The sequence below is a fragment of the Myotis daubentonii genome, chromosome 1, assembly GCF_963259705.1.
Source record: "Myotis daubentonii chromosome 1, mMyoDau2.1, whole genome shotgun sequence".
Classification (NCBI taxonomy): Eukaryota; Metazoa; Chordata; class Mammalia; order Chiroptera; family Vespertilionidae; genus Myotis; species Myotis daubentonii.
The window spans coordinates 182,797,400-182,817,421 of NC_081840.1; the positions used below are offsets into that span (position 1 = coordinate 182,797,400).

The window sequence follows — 20,022 nt, forward strand, 5'->3', positions numbered from 1 at the left end:
AAATGTAATGGCATGGGAGAAGGTAGGCCCAAGGAGCCTTATCCTTAACCCCACTGCAGCCTTTCTACCCTGGGAAAGTGCAGGATTGGCAAGCTCTCCCTGGGATGATAGATCAGGACTCCGGTAATAGCAGAAAGCGCCAATCCTACTCTTAAAATGGATATAAGAGAGCATTTGAGGTTTTTCGTTTTAATGCTTGCTTTAAAAAAATAAAAAAGGGGGAATTTGCCGGGAGCCGGTCCATCCTTGCTGTTTCGGGGGACCTGGCATATATGGCATACGGTTCTTAATATGTTTGCTCACCTTCTTGGCGCTGTGTTTTAACCAAGGTCACCTCTCCGAGAAAGGTTGAATCCCCAGGTAGGGATTTTCCCCTGAAGTTAGGGAGGGAATAAAACCCCTCAACTAAGTGCCAGGCGGGTAATTAATCCCTTTAATTACGAACAATCATGCTTAAACTACATAATCTTTTCTCCCTGGAATGGAGATAAGAAACGCCCTAACCTTTGTAATAGAGATTGATAGGATTGAATCAACTGGTATAAATACAGTTGTAACAAGACAGAAACACTCAGAACTTAGAACACAGAACTCATGAGACAGAATTCAGAAGACAGAACTTAGAACTCAGAACTCAGAACTCAGAACTCAGAACACAGAACCAGACAGAGAGACAGAATTCAGAACACAGAACTCAGAACACAGAACCTACACAGAACATTCTCTAGAGACAGAAGAACTTCACTGGAGAGAACATGGCAAAAGATCCTAGACTGAACCTGACTACAGAAATATGGCAAGAGAAACTGACTAGAACCTGGTGACTGAACCTGGCTGGAGAACCTGGACAGAACCTGGCTGAAGAACCTAGCGAGGGAACATGGCTACAGAACCTGGCTGGAGATCCGAAGCAGAACTTGGCTGGAGATCCAGACCAGAACTTGGCTGGAGATCCTGGCTAGGCTGCTGATTAACTGAACGCTGTCTCCCTGTCATTCCTTCTTTGCCGACTCCGTCTACACATTTGGGGACCCCTGGACCTGCTGGGGCAGGACCTCGGCACTAGAATCCTTATGCTTAATCTTTGGGTGTCCTCGCTTAAAGGACATTACAAACACATGTGTCCTCCCAAAATTACTTACCCTACTGATCGTATCTAAAAGATAAACTTTATCTCAAACTGCTGCTACAATAAAAGCCTAATGAGGCAGGCAAACGAGGCTGCCTGGCACCTTTAGCCAGGCAGTCCCTTAGCCCTCTCTTTTACAGCAAATATTGTGTGGGAGTAATTCATTCATCCCTCGCTCAGGGTCTGCTGGTCAGCCCCGGCAGTTTGGGTGGGATGGGAGGGAAGGATTACAAAGAAGTATGAAGAAACTTTTGGAGGAAATAGGTATATTTACTATCTTAATTGTGGTGAGGTGTTACAAGTGTATGTATAATTGACCTTGAACAATGTGGGGAGTGGTGCTAACACCTGCCCAGTCGAAAATGTACGTATAACTTTTGACTCCCCCAAAACTTTACTAATAGCATACTGTTGACTGGAAGTCTTACTGATAACATAAACAATTAACATGTATTTTGTACATTTTATATATTATATATGCTATTCTTACAACAAAGCAAGGTGGATAAAGAAAAAGTCAGTAAGAGGATCATATGAGAAAATACTTCCTCCTCTCTCCCCAAACCTCAGAGCACCTCATGGAGAAAATAGATCCAATCAAATATGTACTTTGTCCTCCTTACCCTCCCAATCCACGAATCCCCCTCCACCTGTCTCCTCGGGCTGGCTGCCTTCCTCTTTCTGGTTCTAGCGAAGGCCAGCCCTGTCCTGGTTCTGCCCCTGCCTTATTCCAGGACCTGGCTCTGCAGATTTCCCCTCTCACAGCACCATCAAATTCCCCATCACAGATCGATAGGGTTATTCTTACCAACATACAAACATCCGGAAATACTTTTCAACCTAAAACACAAATAAAACCTCCATTGACACCTCATGTTTCTAGCTACTGCCTCTATCCTCTGCCGTCCTTTACTCACTGTTTTTCCCTGTTGTCCCCACGTTGTTGCCTCTCCCTTGAACCCACTCCAGTCAGGCCTTATTTCCCTTAGTCCACCGAACCTGCCCTTTGTCATCAATGACTTCCACATCACCAAATCCAATGGCCAGCTCAGTCTCTTAATTTGAAAACCATTCCAAATGGTCTCCTCTTAGTAATAATGTCAAATTCTGTCCTCAGCATCTTTTCTTAGAAATGTTTCTAATTCACTTTGCTCCGCTCTTAGAAAGGGGGCTTTGGGTGATAAACTGCCTGAGAGCAGAGGTTCCTTTAATCCCTGCTAGAATGCTCAAGTCCAGGCCAGAGCGAAGCACATAATAAGAGCTGAGTAAGTACTGGTTGAATGAATGAACATAGATATGACTCAGTCTTAGGTCTGAGGTGGGTATGAGCTGATGCATAGTTGATTCTCTTTATTTGTGGTAATGATGGTCTGCAAAGTCACAGTGAACACTGAGTTAGTGAACACTGACCCTGCTCCCGGGGGGAATACAGGACAGAGTGCCTGCAACCTTGGGCCCAACATGGTCATCAACTGATTAACAGCTGACTTGTCTTATGCGTGTTTCTGCTTAAAGACATCTTAGTACATATTGGTGATTCACTGACATAGAACTCACAGTACCAGCACTGAAAGTCACACCTGACATCCCCGAGGCACATCACAGCCTTATTGCACTTAGGAACACCAGATGGCTCTTCTGCACTCTACTTGAGAGCCAATTTAAGTGTTGTTTTTTTAAAAAATATATTTTTATTGATTTCAGAGAGGAAGGGAGAGAGAGAAACATCAATGAGAGAGAATCATTGATTGGCTGCCTCCTGCACACCCCCTACTGGGGATGGAGCCCACAACCAAGCATGTGCCCCGACTAGGAATCAAACTGTGACCGTCTGGTTCATAGGGCAACGCTCAACCACTGAGCCATGCCAGCCGGGCGGGAGACATTTTAAACAAGGAAATCACCCATGAAAAGGACAAAAATTCAAACATGGCACTAAACAGACTGTGAGAAGGACACCTGTTTGCAGTATGGGAGCTGAAACATGACAGCGGACCACTGCCTTGCTCAGCCTGAGCTGGGAATGGGTGTCAGGGGACTCGACATTTTGCCACTGTGCACGTTCTTAAATACCATGAAAGCACCCCCACCTCCCGCCACATTGGTTTTGGGATTACAAATAACTGTTATCCAGTAGGCAAATTCATTAACAATGAAGATCGACACTACTTCCCTACCTTTCCGGGGCATGTGCAGTGCAGGCCAAAGGCTTCTCTCCTGGGTCGACCCACGGCTGTGTGGGCTGCACGGTACAAGGGATCAGGAAGATGGTGTACTCCCCTGAGTAGTCCTTCCTGGAAACATGCAGAGCAGACTGCGGTTAGAGGGAATAATTTACCGATTGCTCACCCAGAAATAGTTTCAGAACTTTATGAGTCTGCAAACACAATTTTCAGGAAGTCATCACTGATCATTCTTATCTTCAGAGTATCAGCCAGCTGCTAAATAGAGCTACTTTAATCTAGTCAAGTCCTTTTCATGAGGAAAGCTAGAAAGACGCACTGTTTATAAAAACCTAACAGGCTCAGGTGAAGACAAAGTAGAACTGGCCACTTCCTGTAGATTCCCTAAACTTGTTGGACAATTTCTGTTTAGTGTTTCCTGTTGACTGACAACCCTATTCAATGAACGCATCCTCAACTGCAGAAGCTTTATTCATTAACATACAGCCATGTCGGCTCCTGCTCTCATGGAAGAGGTAGCAAATGCCTACCCTCTAGAGGAAGCCCCGAACTCCATTTCATTAGCATCCAATCCTCTCCCAAACTACAGCCTCATCACTTTCTGAAGTTGGAGAACAATATCACTTCTCATAGGAGACTACTCGTTGGGAATGGCCCTGTTTACGGTGGGGCACGGGATTCTGCAGGTCACGACATGGAGGGCATGGGCATTTGCACCCTCGCCTACTTCATTTCCCACACTTGCCATGGAGTAATAGTCCAGCCCTGGCAGGTTGCCTGGAAGGCAGCCAAACATCCAGAAGCTTCCGGGAGATTCTTCAAGGGCCTTGGGAGGCTGCCATCCATTCACAGAAGAGTGCAGGCCTGTGAATCTTAATTTAGACTGCTGGGCGCAATCTGCAAACGGTCCTCACAGCCACGTGTTTATTCTTTCACCGTTTCTTTTGTATTCTTTATATCTATTTAGTACTAAAGTGGTAGCAAAGATTTGGAAATAACTAACTAACTAACTAAATAAATAAATAAATAAAACTTTTATAGGTCATCCTGGGATCAGATTAGTGGAATGGGCCTGGGTAGAACACGGGAGACAGTCTAACCAGGGCTTGGCTTTGCCTCTGCTTTGGTTGCATGATTTTATTTATTTATTTATTTATTTATTTATTTATTTATTTATTTATAAATTTTCACCAGATTAAATTTTTCCATTGACTTTTTTAGAGAGAGTGGGAGCGTGGAGAGATAAAGAAACAGTGATGTGAGAGAGACACATTAATTGGTTGCCTCCCACATGGGCCCTAACTGGTGTGAGATCAAGCCTGAAACTGAGGTACGTGTCCTTGACTGGAATTGAACCTGAGTCCCTTGGGTCCTCGGGCCTATGCTCTAGTCACTGAGCAAAACCAGCTTGGGCTGAATGTTTGTTTTTAAAAATGTTTTATTTTATTGATTTTACAGAAAAAGGAAGGGGAAGGGATAGAGAGATAGAAACATCAATGAGATAGAAACATCATCTATTAGCTGCCTCCTGCACACCCCTTACTGGGGATCGAGCCTGCAATCTGGGCATGTCCCCTGACCAGGAATCAAACCATATGGTTCATGGCTGGGTTGACGCTCAGCCATGAACCACACCAGCCAGGCTGCTCATATGATTTTAGACAAACCATGCAAATTTTCAGGGCTTAGTTTCTAGGGCCATTCATGCCCTGCCCTGAAAATCTGTATGTCTGTATGTCCATAGTTTTCGCATCTTCCTGTAAAGCCTGGAGCAGCAGAAAATGAAACTTTGTACACCATATTTGAAAGGCATGAAAATTGACATGTATAAGGTAAATAGCAACCCTTAATTAATAGAAACGCCTAATTAGGCAGAACTCTACTTGCCTGACCCTGGCTTTCAAAAAGTCAGGCCAGACTTTTGCTCAAACCCTGCAGTGGTTCACACTTAAAGCCAAAGTCCACACCCTGGCCTACAGTGCCCACCCCTGGCCCTACCCCATCTCCTCGCTTCTTCATTGCCATGATCCTCCTCTGCTCCAGCCACTCTGGGCTCCACGCTGGTCTGAGCATGTCAGAAATGCTGCCACCTCAGGGACTTTGTCTGAAACCTCTTCCCCACATAATCTGCTGAGCAAGCCCCTTCCCTCCTTCAAGTCTCTGTTCAAATGCACCTCCTGTGAGGCCTACTCTGAACATCCTAATTAAAATAACATTATCCCCTTCTCCTGAGTCCCCTTACCCTGCTCTGTACCATTTATTTCCCACACCACTCACCACCTTCTAACATGTTAATACTTATATTTATATGTTATTCCTACTCTTGTGTCTTACTTGCAGTGCTGCATGCAGGGATATTTATTTTGTTCACTGACACATAGCAAAGGCTTAATAAATATTTGTTAGACAAATGAATGCAGATAAATTGCATGTTCTCTCGGGCTCACAGCCCCACTTTTCCCCATCCTTAAATACCATTTAGGTTAATTTCTTCACTATCCCTGCCAATATGCCAAACACTGTCCTAGATGCAGGTCTTTAATCATACAGCTTTTTCCCCCCGCCTTTGTAAAAAGTAGACATTTCCCACATCTAAACCCGGAGCACCAGTTGGCCCACCTCCCCCAGGAAGCCCTGCTCAGCTCCCAGCCTATCTTGGGCTCTCCATTCCCTGCACAACCATGGCCTTGGGCTTCAATGTTTCTCCCCGTGCACAGAGCATAGAATTTGTGGTGTTTTTCTTCACTTTGAAATTTTTCTATATATTTTATCTCCTTACTGCAAATAGAATCTCCCACAGGATGTTTATTCAGGACCTACATATGCTAAAACCTACAGTTCTGGGGATTCAAGAGAAAGCAAACATGTCTTTTACCCTTGGGAAGCTCACAATCTAGTGGAAAATGAGAGTCTATTTAGACCATTATAATATAACTAGAGGCCTGGTGCATGAATTTGTGCACCCGTGGGTTCCCTGGTCCTGGCCTGTGGGATCGGGCCAAAACCGGCTCTCTGACATCCCCCGAGGGGTCCCGGATTGCGAGAGGGTACAGGCCAGGCTGAGGAACCCCACTGGTGCATGCTGAGGAGGGATACGGGAGGTTGGCCAGCTGGGGAGGGACCACGGGAGGGCTCCAGGGCATGTCCGGCCCATCTCGCTCAGTCCTGATCAGCCAGACCCCAGCAGCAAGCTAACCTACCAGTCGGAGCGTCTGCCCCCTGGTGGTCAGTGCACATCATAGCAAACAGTTGAGGGGCCTTAGCATATCACTAGCATATTATGCTTTGATTGGTTGAATGGCTGACCGGTTGACCAGACACAGCATATTAGGCTTTTATTATATAGGACTAGAGGCCTGGTGCACAAATTCATGCATTGGGGAGGGGGGGGCGTTCCCTCAGCCCAGCCTGCACCCTCTCCAATCCGGGACCCCTTGGGGGAAGTCCGACTGCTGGTTTAGGCCTGATTCCTGTGGGGGTGATCGGGCCTGCAGAGGAGGGCAGGTGGGAGGGATAGGCCTGTGGGATCAGGCCTAAACTGGCAGTCAGACATTCCTTTCACAATCCAGGACTGCTGACTCCCAACCGCTTGCCTGCTTGACTGCCTGATTGCCCCTAACTGCTTCTGCCTGCCAACCTGATTACCCCTTAACCACTCCCCTGCCAGCCTGATCAATGCCTAACTCCTCCCCTGCTGGCCTGGTCGCCCCCAACTGCCCTCCCCTGCTGGCCTGGTTGCCCCTCATTGTCCTCCCCTGCCAGCCTGGTCCCCCCTAACTGCCCTCCCCTACAAGCCTGCCCCCCCCCCCAACTGCCCTTCCTCCCCTGCAGGCCTGATTGCCCCCAACTGCCCTCCCCTGCAGGCCATCTTGTGGTGGCCATCTTTTGACCACATAGGGGCAGCCATCTTGTGCAAGGGTGTGATGGTCAATTTTACCTCTTTATTATATAAGATGAGCTGGGTCATAGTAGAAGCTGGAACAAAGTGGGAACAAGGGGGAGGAGCTTCTAGTACTGAAAGAGAGTCAGGGAAGGTGTCACAGAGGGTCAGTATTTGAGTTGTGGCTCAGAGGAATTGGAGTTTTGTAAGAGGAAGGAAGTGGGAAAGGCAGAGGGAACTACAGAGGCAGTGGGTAGAGATGAGCTGTGGGTTTAGGGCTTGGTGAGATATTGAATATGGTGAGAAGGCTGGATTTGAGATGAGGCTAGAAGGGAGGGGATGGCCTTGTACCTTTAAAGAGTTGGACTTCAGTAGGTGGTGGGGAGTCAGCAGAGGATTTAAATAGGACAGTTTCTCGGCTACAAATTGGGAAAATTGCATGCATAATCTCATGATAATGATTTCAAAGGAATCATTACACACAAAAATACCTGACACAAGACCAAAAGTTTATGGCCCTGGCTGGGTAGCTAAGTTGGTTAGAGCATCATCCCAAAAAACACAAGGTTGTGGGCTCCATCCCCAGTTAAGGTACATACAATGACTAAGCAATGAATGCATACATAAGTGGAACAACAAATCTCTCTCTCTCCTCCTCCTCTCTCTCAAAAGACCAAAAGTTTATAATTAAAAAAATCTTTTTGAAAATAATTCTTAGGGCAATCTGACACTTCTTTTAACAAAAAATATTTTTATTGATTTCAGAGAGGAAAGGAGAGGGAGAAAGAGATAGAAACATCAATGATGAGAGAGAATCATTGATTGGCTACCTCCTGCACACCCCATGCTGGGGATCGAGCCCACAACCCAGGCATATGCCCTGACCGGGAATCGAACTGGTGACCTCCTGGTTCCTGGGTCAACGCTCAACCGCTGAGCCACACCCGGCTAGGCTGACACTTCTTAACTATAAAGCTAGAATAACATCTCCATGGCAAATATAGACCTTACTTTCACAGTCTATAACATGGGGATAATATTATTTAAGACAGACTCCTGGTTTCCCACTATTCTTTTTATGGTAATACTTTTAATTTTGATTTTCCTATTTTTCTCTTTTACAAATGAGATAATTTACTGTATCTATCCAATTTCTATTCTACCTCTGTGTTAGGTGTGGGAAGGAATACACATTGTTATTTATTTTATAGGGCATTGGGCCATAAGGAGTGACATGTGGACCTAATAATCAGGGATCCTGAATTGTCCCTGCTGGAGGCGATTGGAATGAAATTCCTTTTTTGCACTAAGGTTTTAGTTGGCACATTCCCCAGCTTCCCTTGAAGGCAGGAGAACCATATAATTAAATTCTAGCCAATGGAATGTGAGTGAAAGTCATGTATGCTCTGCCTGGTCTTACCCTTAGAATAAGGTGAGTACTTCCAATTTTTGTTTTGTTTTGTTTTTCAGAAGCTGATCTGAGCTACATTTGCTTTCTTCTCTATTAGCCAGTGTTGTTTCTATCCATTCTCCTTTTAAAATAGAAATTAGATGATTGGATAAAAAGAATGTAGTACATATCTACCATGGAATGTAGTACATATCTACCATGGAATACTATTTAGCTAACCATAAGAAAAATGAAATACTGCCATTTGCAATGACGTGGATGGACCTTGAGAATATCATGCTAAGCAAAATAAGTCAGACAGAAAAAGTCAAGAACCATATGATTTCACTCACATGTGGGATATAAAACTGAAAGCAACAAATAAACAAACAAGAAAAACAAATAAAAACTCATAGACACAGACAATAGTTATAGTGGTTACCAGAGGGAGGGAGGGTGGAGGTAGGGTGGTAAAGGGAGACAGAAAATGATTTGACTTTGGGTGGCGGGCACACAATACAACATACAGATCATGTATCATAGAAATGTACCTTGAAACCTATAATTTTATGAAACAATATCACCCCAATGAATTTAAAAAGAAAGAAATCTAGCCTTTGAAGAAAAGCCCTATTTCCCAAGCTCCTGAAAAGATCTGCAAACATGTCAGTCCTACCCGTGAGTGCCTCTATCCTGTATTCACCTGTTGTAAGAGCTTGTGGCTCTCCAAAGTTGATAAGGAGAATCAAAGGTCTGAGCACTCCACAGTAGCTGCAGGCCAAATTCCATTCCTCCCAGGTGGTCTGGAGTCATTATGAAAGACTTCACATCGGGCAGGGTGTGGTGCTCCATCACAAACTGTCCTATTTAAAGGGAAAGCACATGCTTACTTGTGAGCTTTATTGTACTTACAGAGATGTCCTACACATCTTAGAACTGAATTAGTAGTCTTCAATCAAACAATTAAGGTAATATTCACCCTCTTGTCCTTAGAATACATTCTACACTGGTGGGGACAGCATAGCACCTCCCCTCAGTCCATCATCCTACTTGTGATGGCCATTATGATCATAGAGATTTATAACAATACTAGAGGCCCGGTGCACAAAAATGTGTGCACTCGGGGGGGGGGGGTTCCCTCAGACCTGCCTGTGCCCTCTCGCAGTCTGGACCCCTCAGGGGATGTCCACCTGCTGGCTTAGGCCCACTCCCCGGGGGAATGGGCCTAAGCTGTCAGTCAGACATCCCTCTGGCAGCCCGGGAGCCCTCGGGGGATGTCCACTTGCCAGCAGGGAGCAGGCCTAAGCTGCATTCAGACATCCTTAGTGCTGCTGAGGAGGCGGGAAAGGCTCCCGCCACCACTGCTGTGCTGGCAGCCATCAGCCTGGCTTGTGGCTGAGCAGAGCTCCCCACTGTGGGAGTGCACTGACCACCAGGGGGCATCTCCTGCATTGAGCATCTGCCCCCTGGTGGTCAGTGTTTGTCATAGTGACCAGTCATTCCCAGTGGTTCTGATGTTAGGGTCAATTTGCATATTACCCTTTTATCATATAGGATGAATGTGCCTTGTGGAAATGGGGCTAATGAGTACATCCATAATAGAAGGGGTCCTTATGTGATAATCCACATTGAATAAACTTAGCATTGAATTCCAACCAACATGTTTCTTAACCATAGAAATGTCTCAGTGGTTTATAAATAGAAATACCAAATTTGGATTAAAAATATCTTATTTAGCACCACTCATATCCTTGGTGGAGGGATACAATTATAAATTTGATTAAAAAGGTAAATGTTACTCAGCAAGGCACCTCTATTCTTTAAAACTGCAGTTATATGGTGTCATGAATAAACAAAAGTTAAAAGAAACTATATTAAAAGACATAACAATTAAAAGTAACATGAATCTTGATTGGATTCTTCCTTTTATATAAACAGATATAAAATAAATATAAACTCATATAAAAACAAGTAGAAAAGACATTTGGGGTACAATGGGAAAATATGAACAGGGACTTGATATTATTGGATCAAGTCAAATATCTTGGATGCAGTCATGCTATTGTGATGTGTAGGAGAATGTCCTTGTTCTCAGGAGAGGGCTGCTGAAGTACTTAGGGTAACCTGACATGCAGCCTGCCAAATGGTGCGACAAAAAAATGTGTGTGCATGTTTGCATGTGCACACACACATAGCAAAAGGTTAACAACTACTGACTTTGCTTTTAATTGTTCTGGTCTTTAAACTTTTCTCTATATGCAAAATGTTTCTTAATAAAAAGTTGAGGAGAGCCCTGACCAGTGTGGCTCAGTTGGTTGGACATTGTCTACTTCCCTCAAAGGTTGCTGGTTCAATTCCCAAATGGGGTTTCAGGCTCGATGCCCTGTAGGGGGTGTGCAGGAGGCAGCTGATAGATTTTCTCTCCCTCTTTTTATAAGTCAATGAAATTTTAAAAAAAACAACAACACAGCACATAACTAAATAAAATAAAATAAAATAAAGTTGAGGAGAACAACAGCCCTGACATTACCTCTGAATTTGGCATGGGTCTTGAATTCAATGACGAGTCGGCCATCCTCTCGAATATAGATTCTTAATATCTGAAGCCTTGCAGAGAGCACGCTGTCTGTCTGGATTCCTAGACAGGCAACCATACACAAAACATCCAAGTTAGGGTGTGGAGAAGACCTCTCAGACAGTAACTTACATGGAAGTTTTCCCAGTGACACCTCTAAGGAGACATACACAGTTTTTGAATGCAGCTTAAGGAAAAAATTATATATTCACATAAACATAGAATCTATTTAGAGACATTTGCCAATTAAATATCTCTAAATATCTGGACCGTTCATTCTACTTTGTTCTTTTCCACAGTTCCTGTAAGTGCCACTGGCCCAGATGCAGGGCCTCCAGCCCAGAGCTCAGAAAAAAAGTGGTTCCTAAAACGTTTTACATCAGCTTTCCTCCAGGATGTGGTTACAACACATCTGCTTCACAGTATATTTTCTGTTCCCCACCGGGACACCTTTTAGGACTTAACAAAACCCTAAACAAAGTCTTGGTGCCTGTGCTCAGTATTCAGGCCAATGAAGAATGAAAGGTGAGCATAGAAGGCCAGATACAATGGCATAACACGAGTAAGCTGTAGCTTCAGCAAGTGCAGCTGCAATCATGACACCAAGGAGTTCAGTTTGACCAAATATTAACGAGTAACCAAAGGAAGGGGAGAAAATGTTAAAGAAAACAAACCAAAGCTCAAGGACTTAACTAACTCAAAGTATGAAAACTTCCTGAACTTATTTTCCTTTGAGAAATATAATGGAAATAAATGATATGAGCTTAAATCATTTAACAGAAGAAAGGACTATACTTCCCATGACTAGAAATGAGGCCCCTGTAAAGAAAGCTCCTCAGATCTGTCTGCCTCAGATCCAGTAAAATCACCGCTGGGAAGGCCAGAGGGAGAATGAGAGCAGGAGAGAGAAGGGAAATGAATTGGGGGTAATTTTTGAAGTCTAGGACACTGAAAATGGGAAAAGGGCAAAAAATAACTGAGACCCACTGGAGTGAATGGAGTGGGGATCATGCAGTTTTAAGGGGCATTCATGTGGTGGCAGTGGGAGAAGGCGGGTGGGGGAGACATGAGTAAGGTGTGAGCTCCCAGCTGAGGGGCTGTCACCAATGCAAGCCTGAGGTGAAGGTCATTTTAAAAATTCAGCATTGAAATCCCTGAAGTAACAGTAGGATTAAAGTATTTTTTTTTTTAACTTTTAAGAGTGCCACAAAAGAGCAAACAAACTCTAAGCCAGACAAATAAAGTGAGCTAAGTTGCTTTTGATATATATTGTTCGATTTCCATGTATCTAATTTGAAGATTCCTCTTGCTCCTTAAGTGTGAATCCCACCATTTTTTAGCTAAAAAGAGAATGAACATGATTATGCTCCAAAAGAACACACACTCCTTGGAGCCCCTAACGGGCAGTCCAGGACCCATCTGTCACTTGCCATTCTCTACTCTGGGCCCCTCGCTACCTGGGCCCAATTTCCGACCGCTGGAGGTCTTCCAACATCAACGTGGATGGACCTCCTTCTTTTTCAGGAACCACAGATCTACACTTCCCAGACTCCAGGCAGCCCTCCTTGGACTGGACATAGAACAACTGGATGAAGAATGCAGCGACTATTAAAAGTCAGTACTTATTTTTTCTTTGAATCTTGCTGGAGCATAAGGTAGGAACAGTGAAGGTGTCAGTGGGTGTACCTGTTCTCCAGAGAACAGTGTCATAGAAGAAGGAAAGCTCCATCTCGGTGTGGTGCTCCAAGGAGGCCCAGCCCCGCGGCGCCGTCACGTAGATGTAGGACACGTAGAGAGGCACGTGCACGGTCAGGAACGACTGCGCAGAGTCTCTCACCTGCCAAGCAAACGGAGTGGCACAGGGAGGTTATTCCTTCCCTGGGATGAAAGGGCGGGCAGTCATCACATCTCAGCTCCACCTTCACTCCCTCCATCCGTCACTCACTCAGTCACTATTAATCAAGTGCCCACGATTGTGGCAGGTACCAGGCTAGGAGCTGGGCCCTCAAAGTGGAAAAGCTAAATGACTGCCCTTACAGAACCTACCGTCTAGTAAGGAAGATACGTCATAAATAAAGAGATGGAAGTGGCCAGGGTGCTTCTTACGTAGGGTAATCTGGGAAGGCTTTTCTGAGGAGGTGACACTTGAACAAAAACTCTTACAGAGCGAGAAGGAGCTTTGTTTCCCCTGTTCAATCACTGAAAGCCTTGGCTGAGACTTTACAGTTTCACAGTTATTCCTAAAGGGCTGAACACAGACCTAGGATGTACTGTCAATACAAGCAGCCCCTCACTGACCGTACTTTCCAGTGACCTGTAGGAGAGCCTGAATTAACCCTACTCGGGAAGATGCCCAGGTCTGGATCCCGGGGATGAATGTGTGGCTGACTTGGATGTTTCAGTGAGCACTCGCAGCTCATTTATAGGAAACTTACCGACGGCTCAGAGCTGCGTATTCTTGGATAATTTGCCATCTCATACAATGCTGTGTTGAAATAACTTTGAAAAGGCAGAACATCGTACTTCCTAAGGGAATTCCTGTTTTCATTTTACTATGCAATGAATAAAAACTGGATGGAGAGATAACATGCGCAGAAGGCTTCACATCGAGGCTAACTGTGTACATGTGTGTATGAGTGGGGAGTTGGTTTACTCATTTTAAAATGTTTTCTATTTTTCTTCATAAATGTTTCTTTCTTTTATAATAAAAAATTTAGTCTAAAACAATTTTATTTTTTTCACTGGCCAAATACACTATATTTCTTTTGGGGGGGTTGAAAATACAAATGTAGGGTGTTTCCATGAGTAAGGAAAGAGCCAAATGCTTTATTATTTAGGACATCAAACTTTATTTTTCTAAAGTATTTTTTCATATTCAATGTTGTCAGGGATTTAAAATTTGGCATGAAATTTTCCCAAAGACTCTACTAATTCCATGTTCGTTAAAAAATCTCTGATATTAAAATCTCCATAACTTCTTGAGTTGATGGGCAAAATTAATTTTTCCTCCTCTGTTTCTATTTATTCTCCTTTAACCTTCATATTAATTAATAATTTTAAAAAAGAAAAACATCCCTGATACCTATTATTATATACCTATTTTGGGCCAGATATGTTAGATGTCTTCTAATATTGAGATTATTAGTGACTATTTCAGAGGAGGTTCAGAGCGGTTATGTCTCATTCAAGCCTATTGATAGTTGACAAAGATATGAAGTAGGGCTTGTTCTAAGTTCTATAGTCTTTCTAACATATATCAGCTATTTTAACTATTTTTAAAGAAACAGACAATGGCCCAGCCAGAGTGGCTCAGTTGGTTGAGCATCATCCTGTGCACTGAAAGTTTGCTGGTTTGATTCCTGGTCAGGGCACATACCTGGGTTGTGTGGGTTTGATCCCCAGTTGGAGAGCATATGGAAGGCAACCAATCGATGTGTTTCTCTCTCTTTCTCTCTCCCTTCTTCCCTCTCTCTCTAAGCATGTCCTTGGGAGGATTAAAAAAAAAACAAAAAAACAGACAATGATGAAGTATTTCTATGTATATATTATTTCTATGTTGGTTTAAGAAGTGGGACATATAAGATCCTTTATCTTAGAGATTTTCAAGCATAGTCTGAACAAAATAGCCTGAAACATAATCAAAGTAAAATCATGGAGAATACTAACTTTTGAGGGGCCTGGGAGGAACCAATCATTCAGTTTTGCATTTTCAAAAGTGAATGGAGGGTACAGATTTGCAGTGATAAAAAGAAAACCTAAGAATGCCTTAAAATTCTACTCAGCAGAGGGCAGTCGTGTACACAAAATGAGTTAACCAAAATGAGAGGCATCACAAACAAAACAAATTTGATTCAAAGGCACTTTTCCAAAATGATTAGTCTAAGTCCCTCTACAAGTTCCCCCTGTTAGTGTGGTTAAAACTGATTTGAAATGAAGACCACATGTAATTTTCAGTTTATTGAGAAATACTTTAGAATTATTTTTCCCATGAGGATGCATTAGTCTAGTGGTCCCTTTGATATAACTGCCCCCCAAGTGGCTTCTTGCTATAAAATTTTCTTTTGTCACTAATATTTAATGACTATTAAAAAAGGTCTATATTTACAAGGGTTGTCAGTTTTGAATAGATATAAAATCAAGGTGTTCTAAAAAATTCTCTCTCCCTTAGTCTTAGGATGACAGTGTTCTACTTACCTGTCATTTTGACTCATTTCCCCAGGTGGGGAAGGAAACACTCTACCATAAAATATGAATCTTTTTGGCTTTCCAAAATATACCCAGAGGAAAAAAACATATACTCCGAAAAGCAAGCATTAGATTTTTATATAAATGATTGTGCCAGACAGTAAGCTTTTTCCACATTAATTTGAACATTTTCCCTACCACGCTTCCAATTAGTAGATTTAGAGGACCCTCTGGGGGCACTACCGCTGAGGTCTCACTTGAGGGACTGTACAGACTCCCTTAGTTGGTTGGCCCCGTTCTGGGAGCCACTGGATGCAAAGTGTTAACAGAAGCGCTTTAGGACCAAACAGGTTTCACAGGGCACCCAGTGCACAGCCTTCAGACAAGCCCCCGGTGCACCCACCTGGAAGTCGGCAGTTACGGACCCCCCACAGACGTCAATTAACTCGGTCATGTCGTAATAGGCATCAAAGGTCCAGACACAGCTCTTCAGGTTGAGGTGCTTGTAGAGCTGGATGGTCTTGGGCTCCCGGACACTGGGGTCAAACTGGAAGGGGCGGTCATAGCCAGGCCCCATGGCCGTGCTGTCGTAGACCCTGTCGTCTAGGAACCCTGCCTCTGTGGGGGACGGGGGACAAGAAACAGTAACCCAGTGTGCAGACTTGCCCTCGCTGGCTGCCCAGGAGCTGGGTGGGGAGAAGGGAGCCGTTCCTCTGAGACTGATAGAGTTCTCCCTCTAGCCGAGACTCTATTACTAGAGCAACCCAGGGCTCCCAACACACACAACAAGTGGATGGGCATTGGTTAGCTGCCTGCTGCCACGGGTTAGAGGGGCTGGGTTCACAGACTCCTCTAAGGGGCTGCAGGAACCTGGGAAGAAAAGGGGAACAAATGCTACCGTAACCGAAGACCTCAGCGCGGTGGCCCTGCTTATCTTGGAAAAGAAAACACATTGAAGCTTTGCCACACCCGGCAAGTCTGGTTCTGTGCTTCACAATCAGCCCTTGAAGAAATGGGTTTACTATATGGATAATCTGTTGATGAGTTATTATTTTTCTAAGACCAATTTTTTAAGATTGATTTTTATAAAATAGCTTTTATGAAAAGCCAACAAACATCTGTCTATGCCTTCCCCAACCCACAAAGTTCCTGAACTCTTGGGGGAAAAAACAAACAAAACTTAATTGTGTGTTAATGAGCAAATAGCTCGCTAATGATGCGTGACTAAAACTTCCCTGCCACAGTCAAAAATTATTGGCTCAAATGCTGCCAAGCAACTGAACTACTTTAAATTAAGGAAGACCTTTATGCCATGGAGGGCTAGACACAGATACAACTTCAGAATATTAGGGTTGAGATTTTTAGAGTACTAAAAGAACTCTAGTATTCTGCGAAAGTGGATGCATTTTTTCAGCACCCAACCATCTGCCCCACGAGGACTAGGATCTCAATTCACACGTGTTGAATTTAATTATTTGAGTAGGAAGAAGTGCAAACTTTCAGCCTATGAACATAGTATGTTTTTTTCTCTAGCTCTGTATGTGGAGCGATTATGCTTTCATGTATAGCTCAGTGACTTGGGAATAATTTACACTCAACTAATTTCTACTATATGAAGACCGTCACTAGGCAAAGTGATGCTTAATGAATATGAAAGAGCATATGAATGCTTTTCTATCTTCAAAAACACTGTTAAATGGTTCATCAGCGTAAAGGCAGGAAGAACGCATTTAGTGAGCACTTGTTAAAGTCAATGGGAAGGGACTGGATCCTTAGTAAAGTAATGTCTGCTGTGGGAGAGGCACCACCCCAGCCGTCAGCTCCTTAGGGTCTGTGTCAGCCACAGAGCCACTCAGCCCGAGGCCACGCCCTGGCTGGGGCACCAGTATCCAGTGACTGAGCAAGGCGGGTAGAAGGTCTGTCCCTTGGGGCTGACAATAGGACAAGTCTGACTGGTGGGCACTCTCCAAAGCTCCTGGGAGAGCTAGCTAGTCCAGGCTTCATCGGGCTGCATTGCAGCTGGACTTCTCCCTCTGTCCAGTCCTGCTTCCTCTCCTTCCCGTACATCTTGGCCCCTGACTCCACCTCTGCTCCTGCTCCTGGAGAACCCATCCTAGACCAGGTAACATCTGCACGTGAGCTTCCTAAAGAGGCTGTGATCATGCGATTTATGGGCACAGATCATAACATGCTCACTTAGAGGGAAGGGAAGGAACAAAAATGTACCATAGGTGGCGCTTTAAAAACGCCAATGCATTTATGTCAGTCAGAGAAAGACAAATGCCAAATGATTTCACTTGTTTGTGGGACCTAAAGAATAATACAAACGAACAAACAAAACAGAAACAGACTCCTAGATACTGAGAACAGACTGATGGTTGCCAGAGGGGAGGAGGCTTGGAGGACTGGGTGACGGGATTGAGAAGTACAGATTGGCAGTTATAAAATAGTCATGGGGATGTAAAGTACAGCATAGGGAATATAATCAATAATATTGTAATAACTATGCATGGTGCCAGGTGGGTACTGGAAATATCAGGGAGAACACTTTGTAAAGTATATGATTGGCTAACCACTGTGCTGTACATCTGGAACTAATACAAAATAATATTGACTGCAAACTAAATAAAAAAGTAAGTGAATAAATAAATAAAAATGCTAATGCATTTAATCCTCACCTTCACTGGTATCAATTGTTTCCTCATGTTGTAGGTAAGAAAAGAATGGCTTGGGGAGGTCCAGCTATTTTTGTTCAGTTGATTAGGTAGTGGACTAAGGATGTGAATCTAAGTCGGTTTGATTGCAAAGTCCCTGGGTTTTCCTGTTCATGTCCCTGTCTGAGCTGCTTAGGTTTGGTTGCCTGCTAACAAGGAAATCCACTAATCATGCGTGTCATGGGTCTGGGAAAACATGAAGAGCAGGGTTCACTCAGTCGCACCTGAGGGCCACTGCGCTGTGCGGGAGCGGGTGAGCCAGCACGGGCGCATCCCTCACCTGACATGCCTCTCAGATCGCGGGTGGTGACGAGATTGGAGCAGATGTGCTGGTGTCTGTAGATGGACTCGGATAACAGGAAATGCAGGTTGTGCAAGGGCATGGTGGAGATGAGGGGCAGCATTCCATCCTGGTGTGGGATCTGCACCGAAATGTGGATTCTAAGGGGGGAAAGGGCAGAACAAAGTGTGTAGGTGCATGCTATTAGCAGTTCACAGGGTACATTTCTTTCTCAAAACCCCCTTTTGTCTTCACCAGTGAATTTCCCAATTTTTTTTTTGTTTCCCAAAGCTTTCCATGTTGTAAGATTTCTCTCTGAACATGAGGGTCTGATGCACACGTGGGGTTGTTTTTTCTCCCAAGAGATCCTTCAGACTCAGGATTGATAGCAATCAAGAATTATAGATTTTTTTGTTCAATACAAGAAAAGATAACATCACAACCACAAATTACTTTAACGCTTTCTTTTGCTTTGAATGGAAGCTTTGTTTCCTGAGCCAAAACTGAGTGACGGCTGGCTATAGGCTTTCCTTCTGTCTCAGTGAGTGTGCGGGGGTTGGGTGGGGTCAACACTCGTATTTCTTTAAAAAATATGTTTTAAAAATAATTTTTAAAATAAAAGACATCATTGAGCTCTTACACGCTAAGGCCAATATCTCTATCCAAGAAAATATCTTAGGAGTAGTGATATCCTACTCCTCATCCCGTGCCTCCCCAGCTGAAAGACCTTCCGTCTCCTCAGTGGCCTCAGTGGGCAACACGCTCTCCTGTGATCTACATCCCTCAGCCTCTGAGTGCCTTTCCACCAGAAACTCTGTAACTTACTTATACTGGCTGCTATTTCTTGTATGTCTCCCTGCCTCCCCACTCTGAGGACCAGACCATTTCCTTCACTTCTTTTGTTTCTCTAGAGCACGTAGCATACAATTCTAAATAAAATATAAGCCTAATAAATATTGGTTGAGACTGCACCACCGTGGACCTGTACTTATAGACTGTGTGTTTTTTTCATTGTACCAAGTTTAAATTTTCAGAATGTTTATTGAGGTGCATTTTGAGTTTTACAGCTTATCTCTCAGAGCAAAGACCCACATTTATAAGAGGAATTAGAATTCTGGGATATGAACAGGATGGCTCTTGGTCAGTAGTGCCCTGAGTACTTCTGTTATTGCTTTTTAACAAAGATAAATTTTATTCTGTTAGAACAAAAGAAGGATTTGCCTATTTTTAGCTATATATTCAAATCTGTTTTTTTTCCCATGCAAATGAGCCCCTTTCCCTGAACTCAGTTGCTCATAAAGGCGCACATATAAACACTGTGAGGTTTAATGAATATGTACAACATACATAAATTCTTTTTCTTTATTTGCTATGCAAAAATGAAAGTATTCATCTTCCATCAAAATCAGGTGGCACAGGAAAACATAAAAGCACATATATCCTCTGGGGAAGCACTGTCATAGGCACAGGGGATACAAAATAAACACTCATGGTCCCTGCCCTCACCATCCACTATCGCAGCGGTTCTCAACCTGTGGGTCGCAACCCTTTTGGGGGTCGAACAACTCTTTCACAGGGGTCGCCTAAGACCATATCAGATATTTACATTACGATTCATAAAAGTAGCAAAATTACACTTATGAAGTAGCAACGAAAACAATTTTATGGTTGGGGGTCACCACAACA

General features: G+C 43.8%; 1 protein-coding gene across 1 annotated transcript in view; it reads right to left on the minus strand.

The window, feature by feature from the left end:
- FRAS1 (Fraser extracellular matrix complex subunit 1) overlaps positions 1-20,022 on the minus strand; it is a 456,634-nt gene that overhangs the window by 14,433 nt on the left and 422,179 nt on the right. Inside the window, exons 65-70 of the mRNA XM_059667675.1 lie at positions 18,337-18,497; positions 15,746-15,960; positions 12,844-12,994; positions 11,113-11,220; positions 9,286-9,445; positions 3,307-3,423 (exon numbers count right to left, since the gene is read on the minus strand). Of these exons, the coding sequence (XP_059523658.1) occupies positions 3,307-3,423; positions 9,286-9,445; positions 11,113-11,220; positions 12,844-12,994; positions 15,746-15,960; positions 18,337-18,497 (912 nt within the window). The remainder of the gene's footprint in view (positions 1-3,306; positions 3,424-9,285; positions 9,446-11,112; positions 11,221-12,843; positions 12,995-15,745; positions 15,961-18,336; positions 18,498-20,022) is intronic.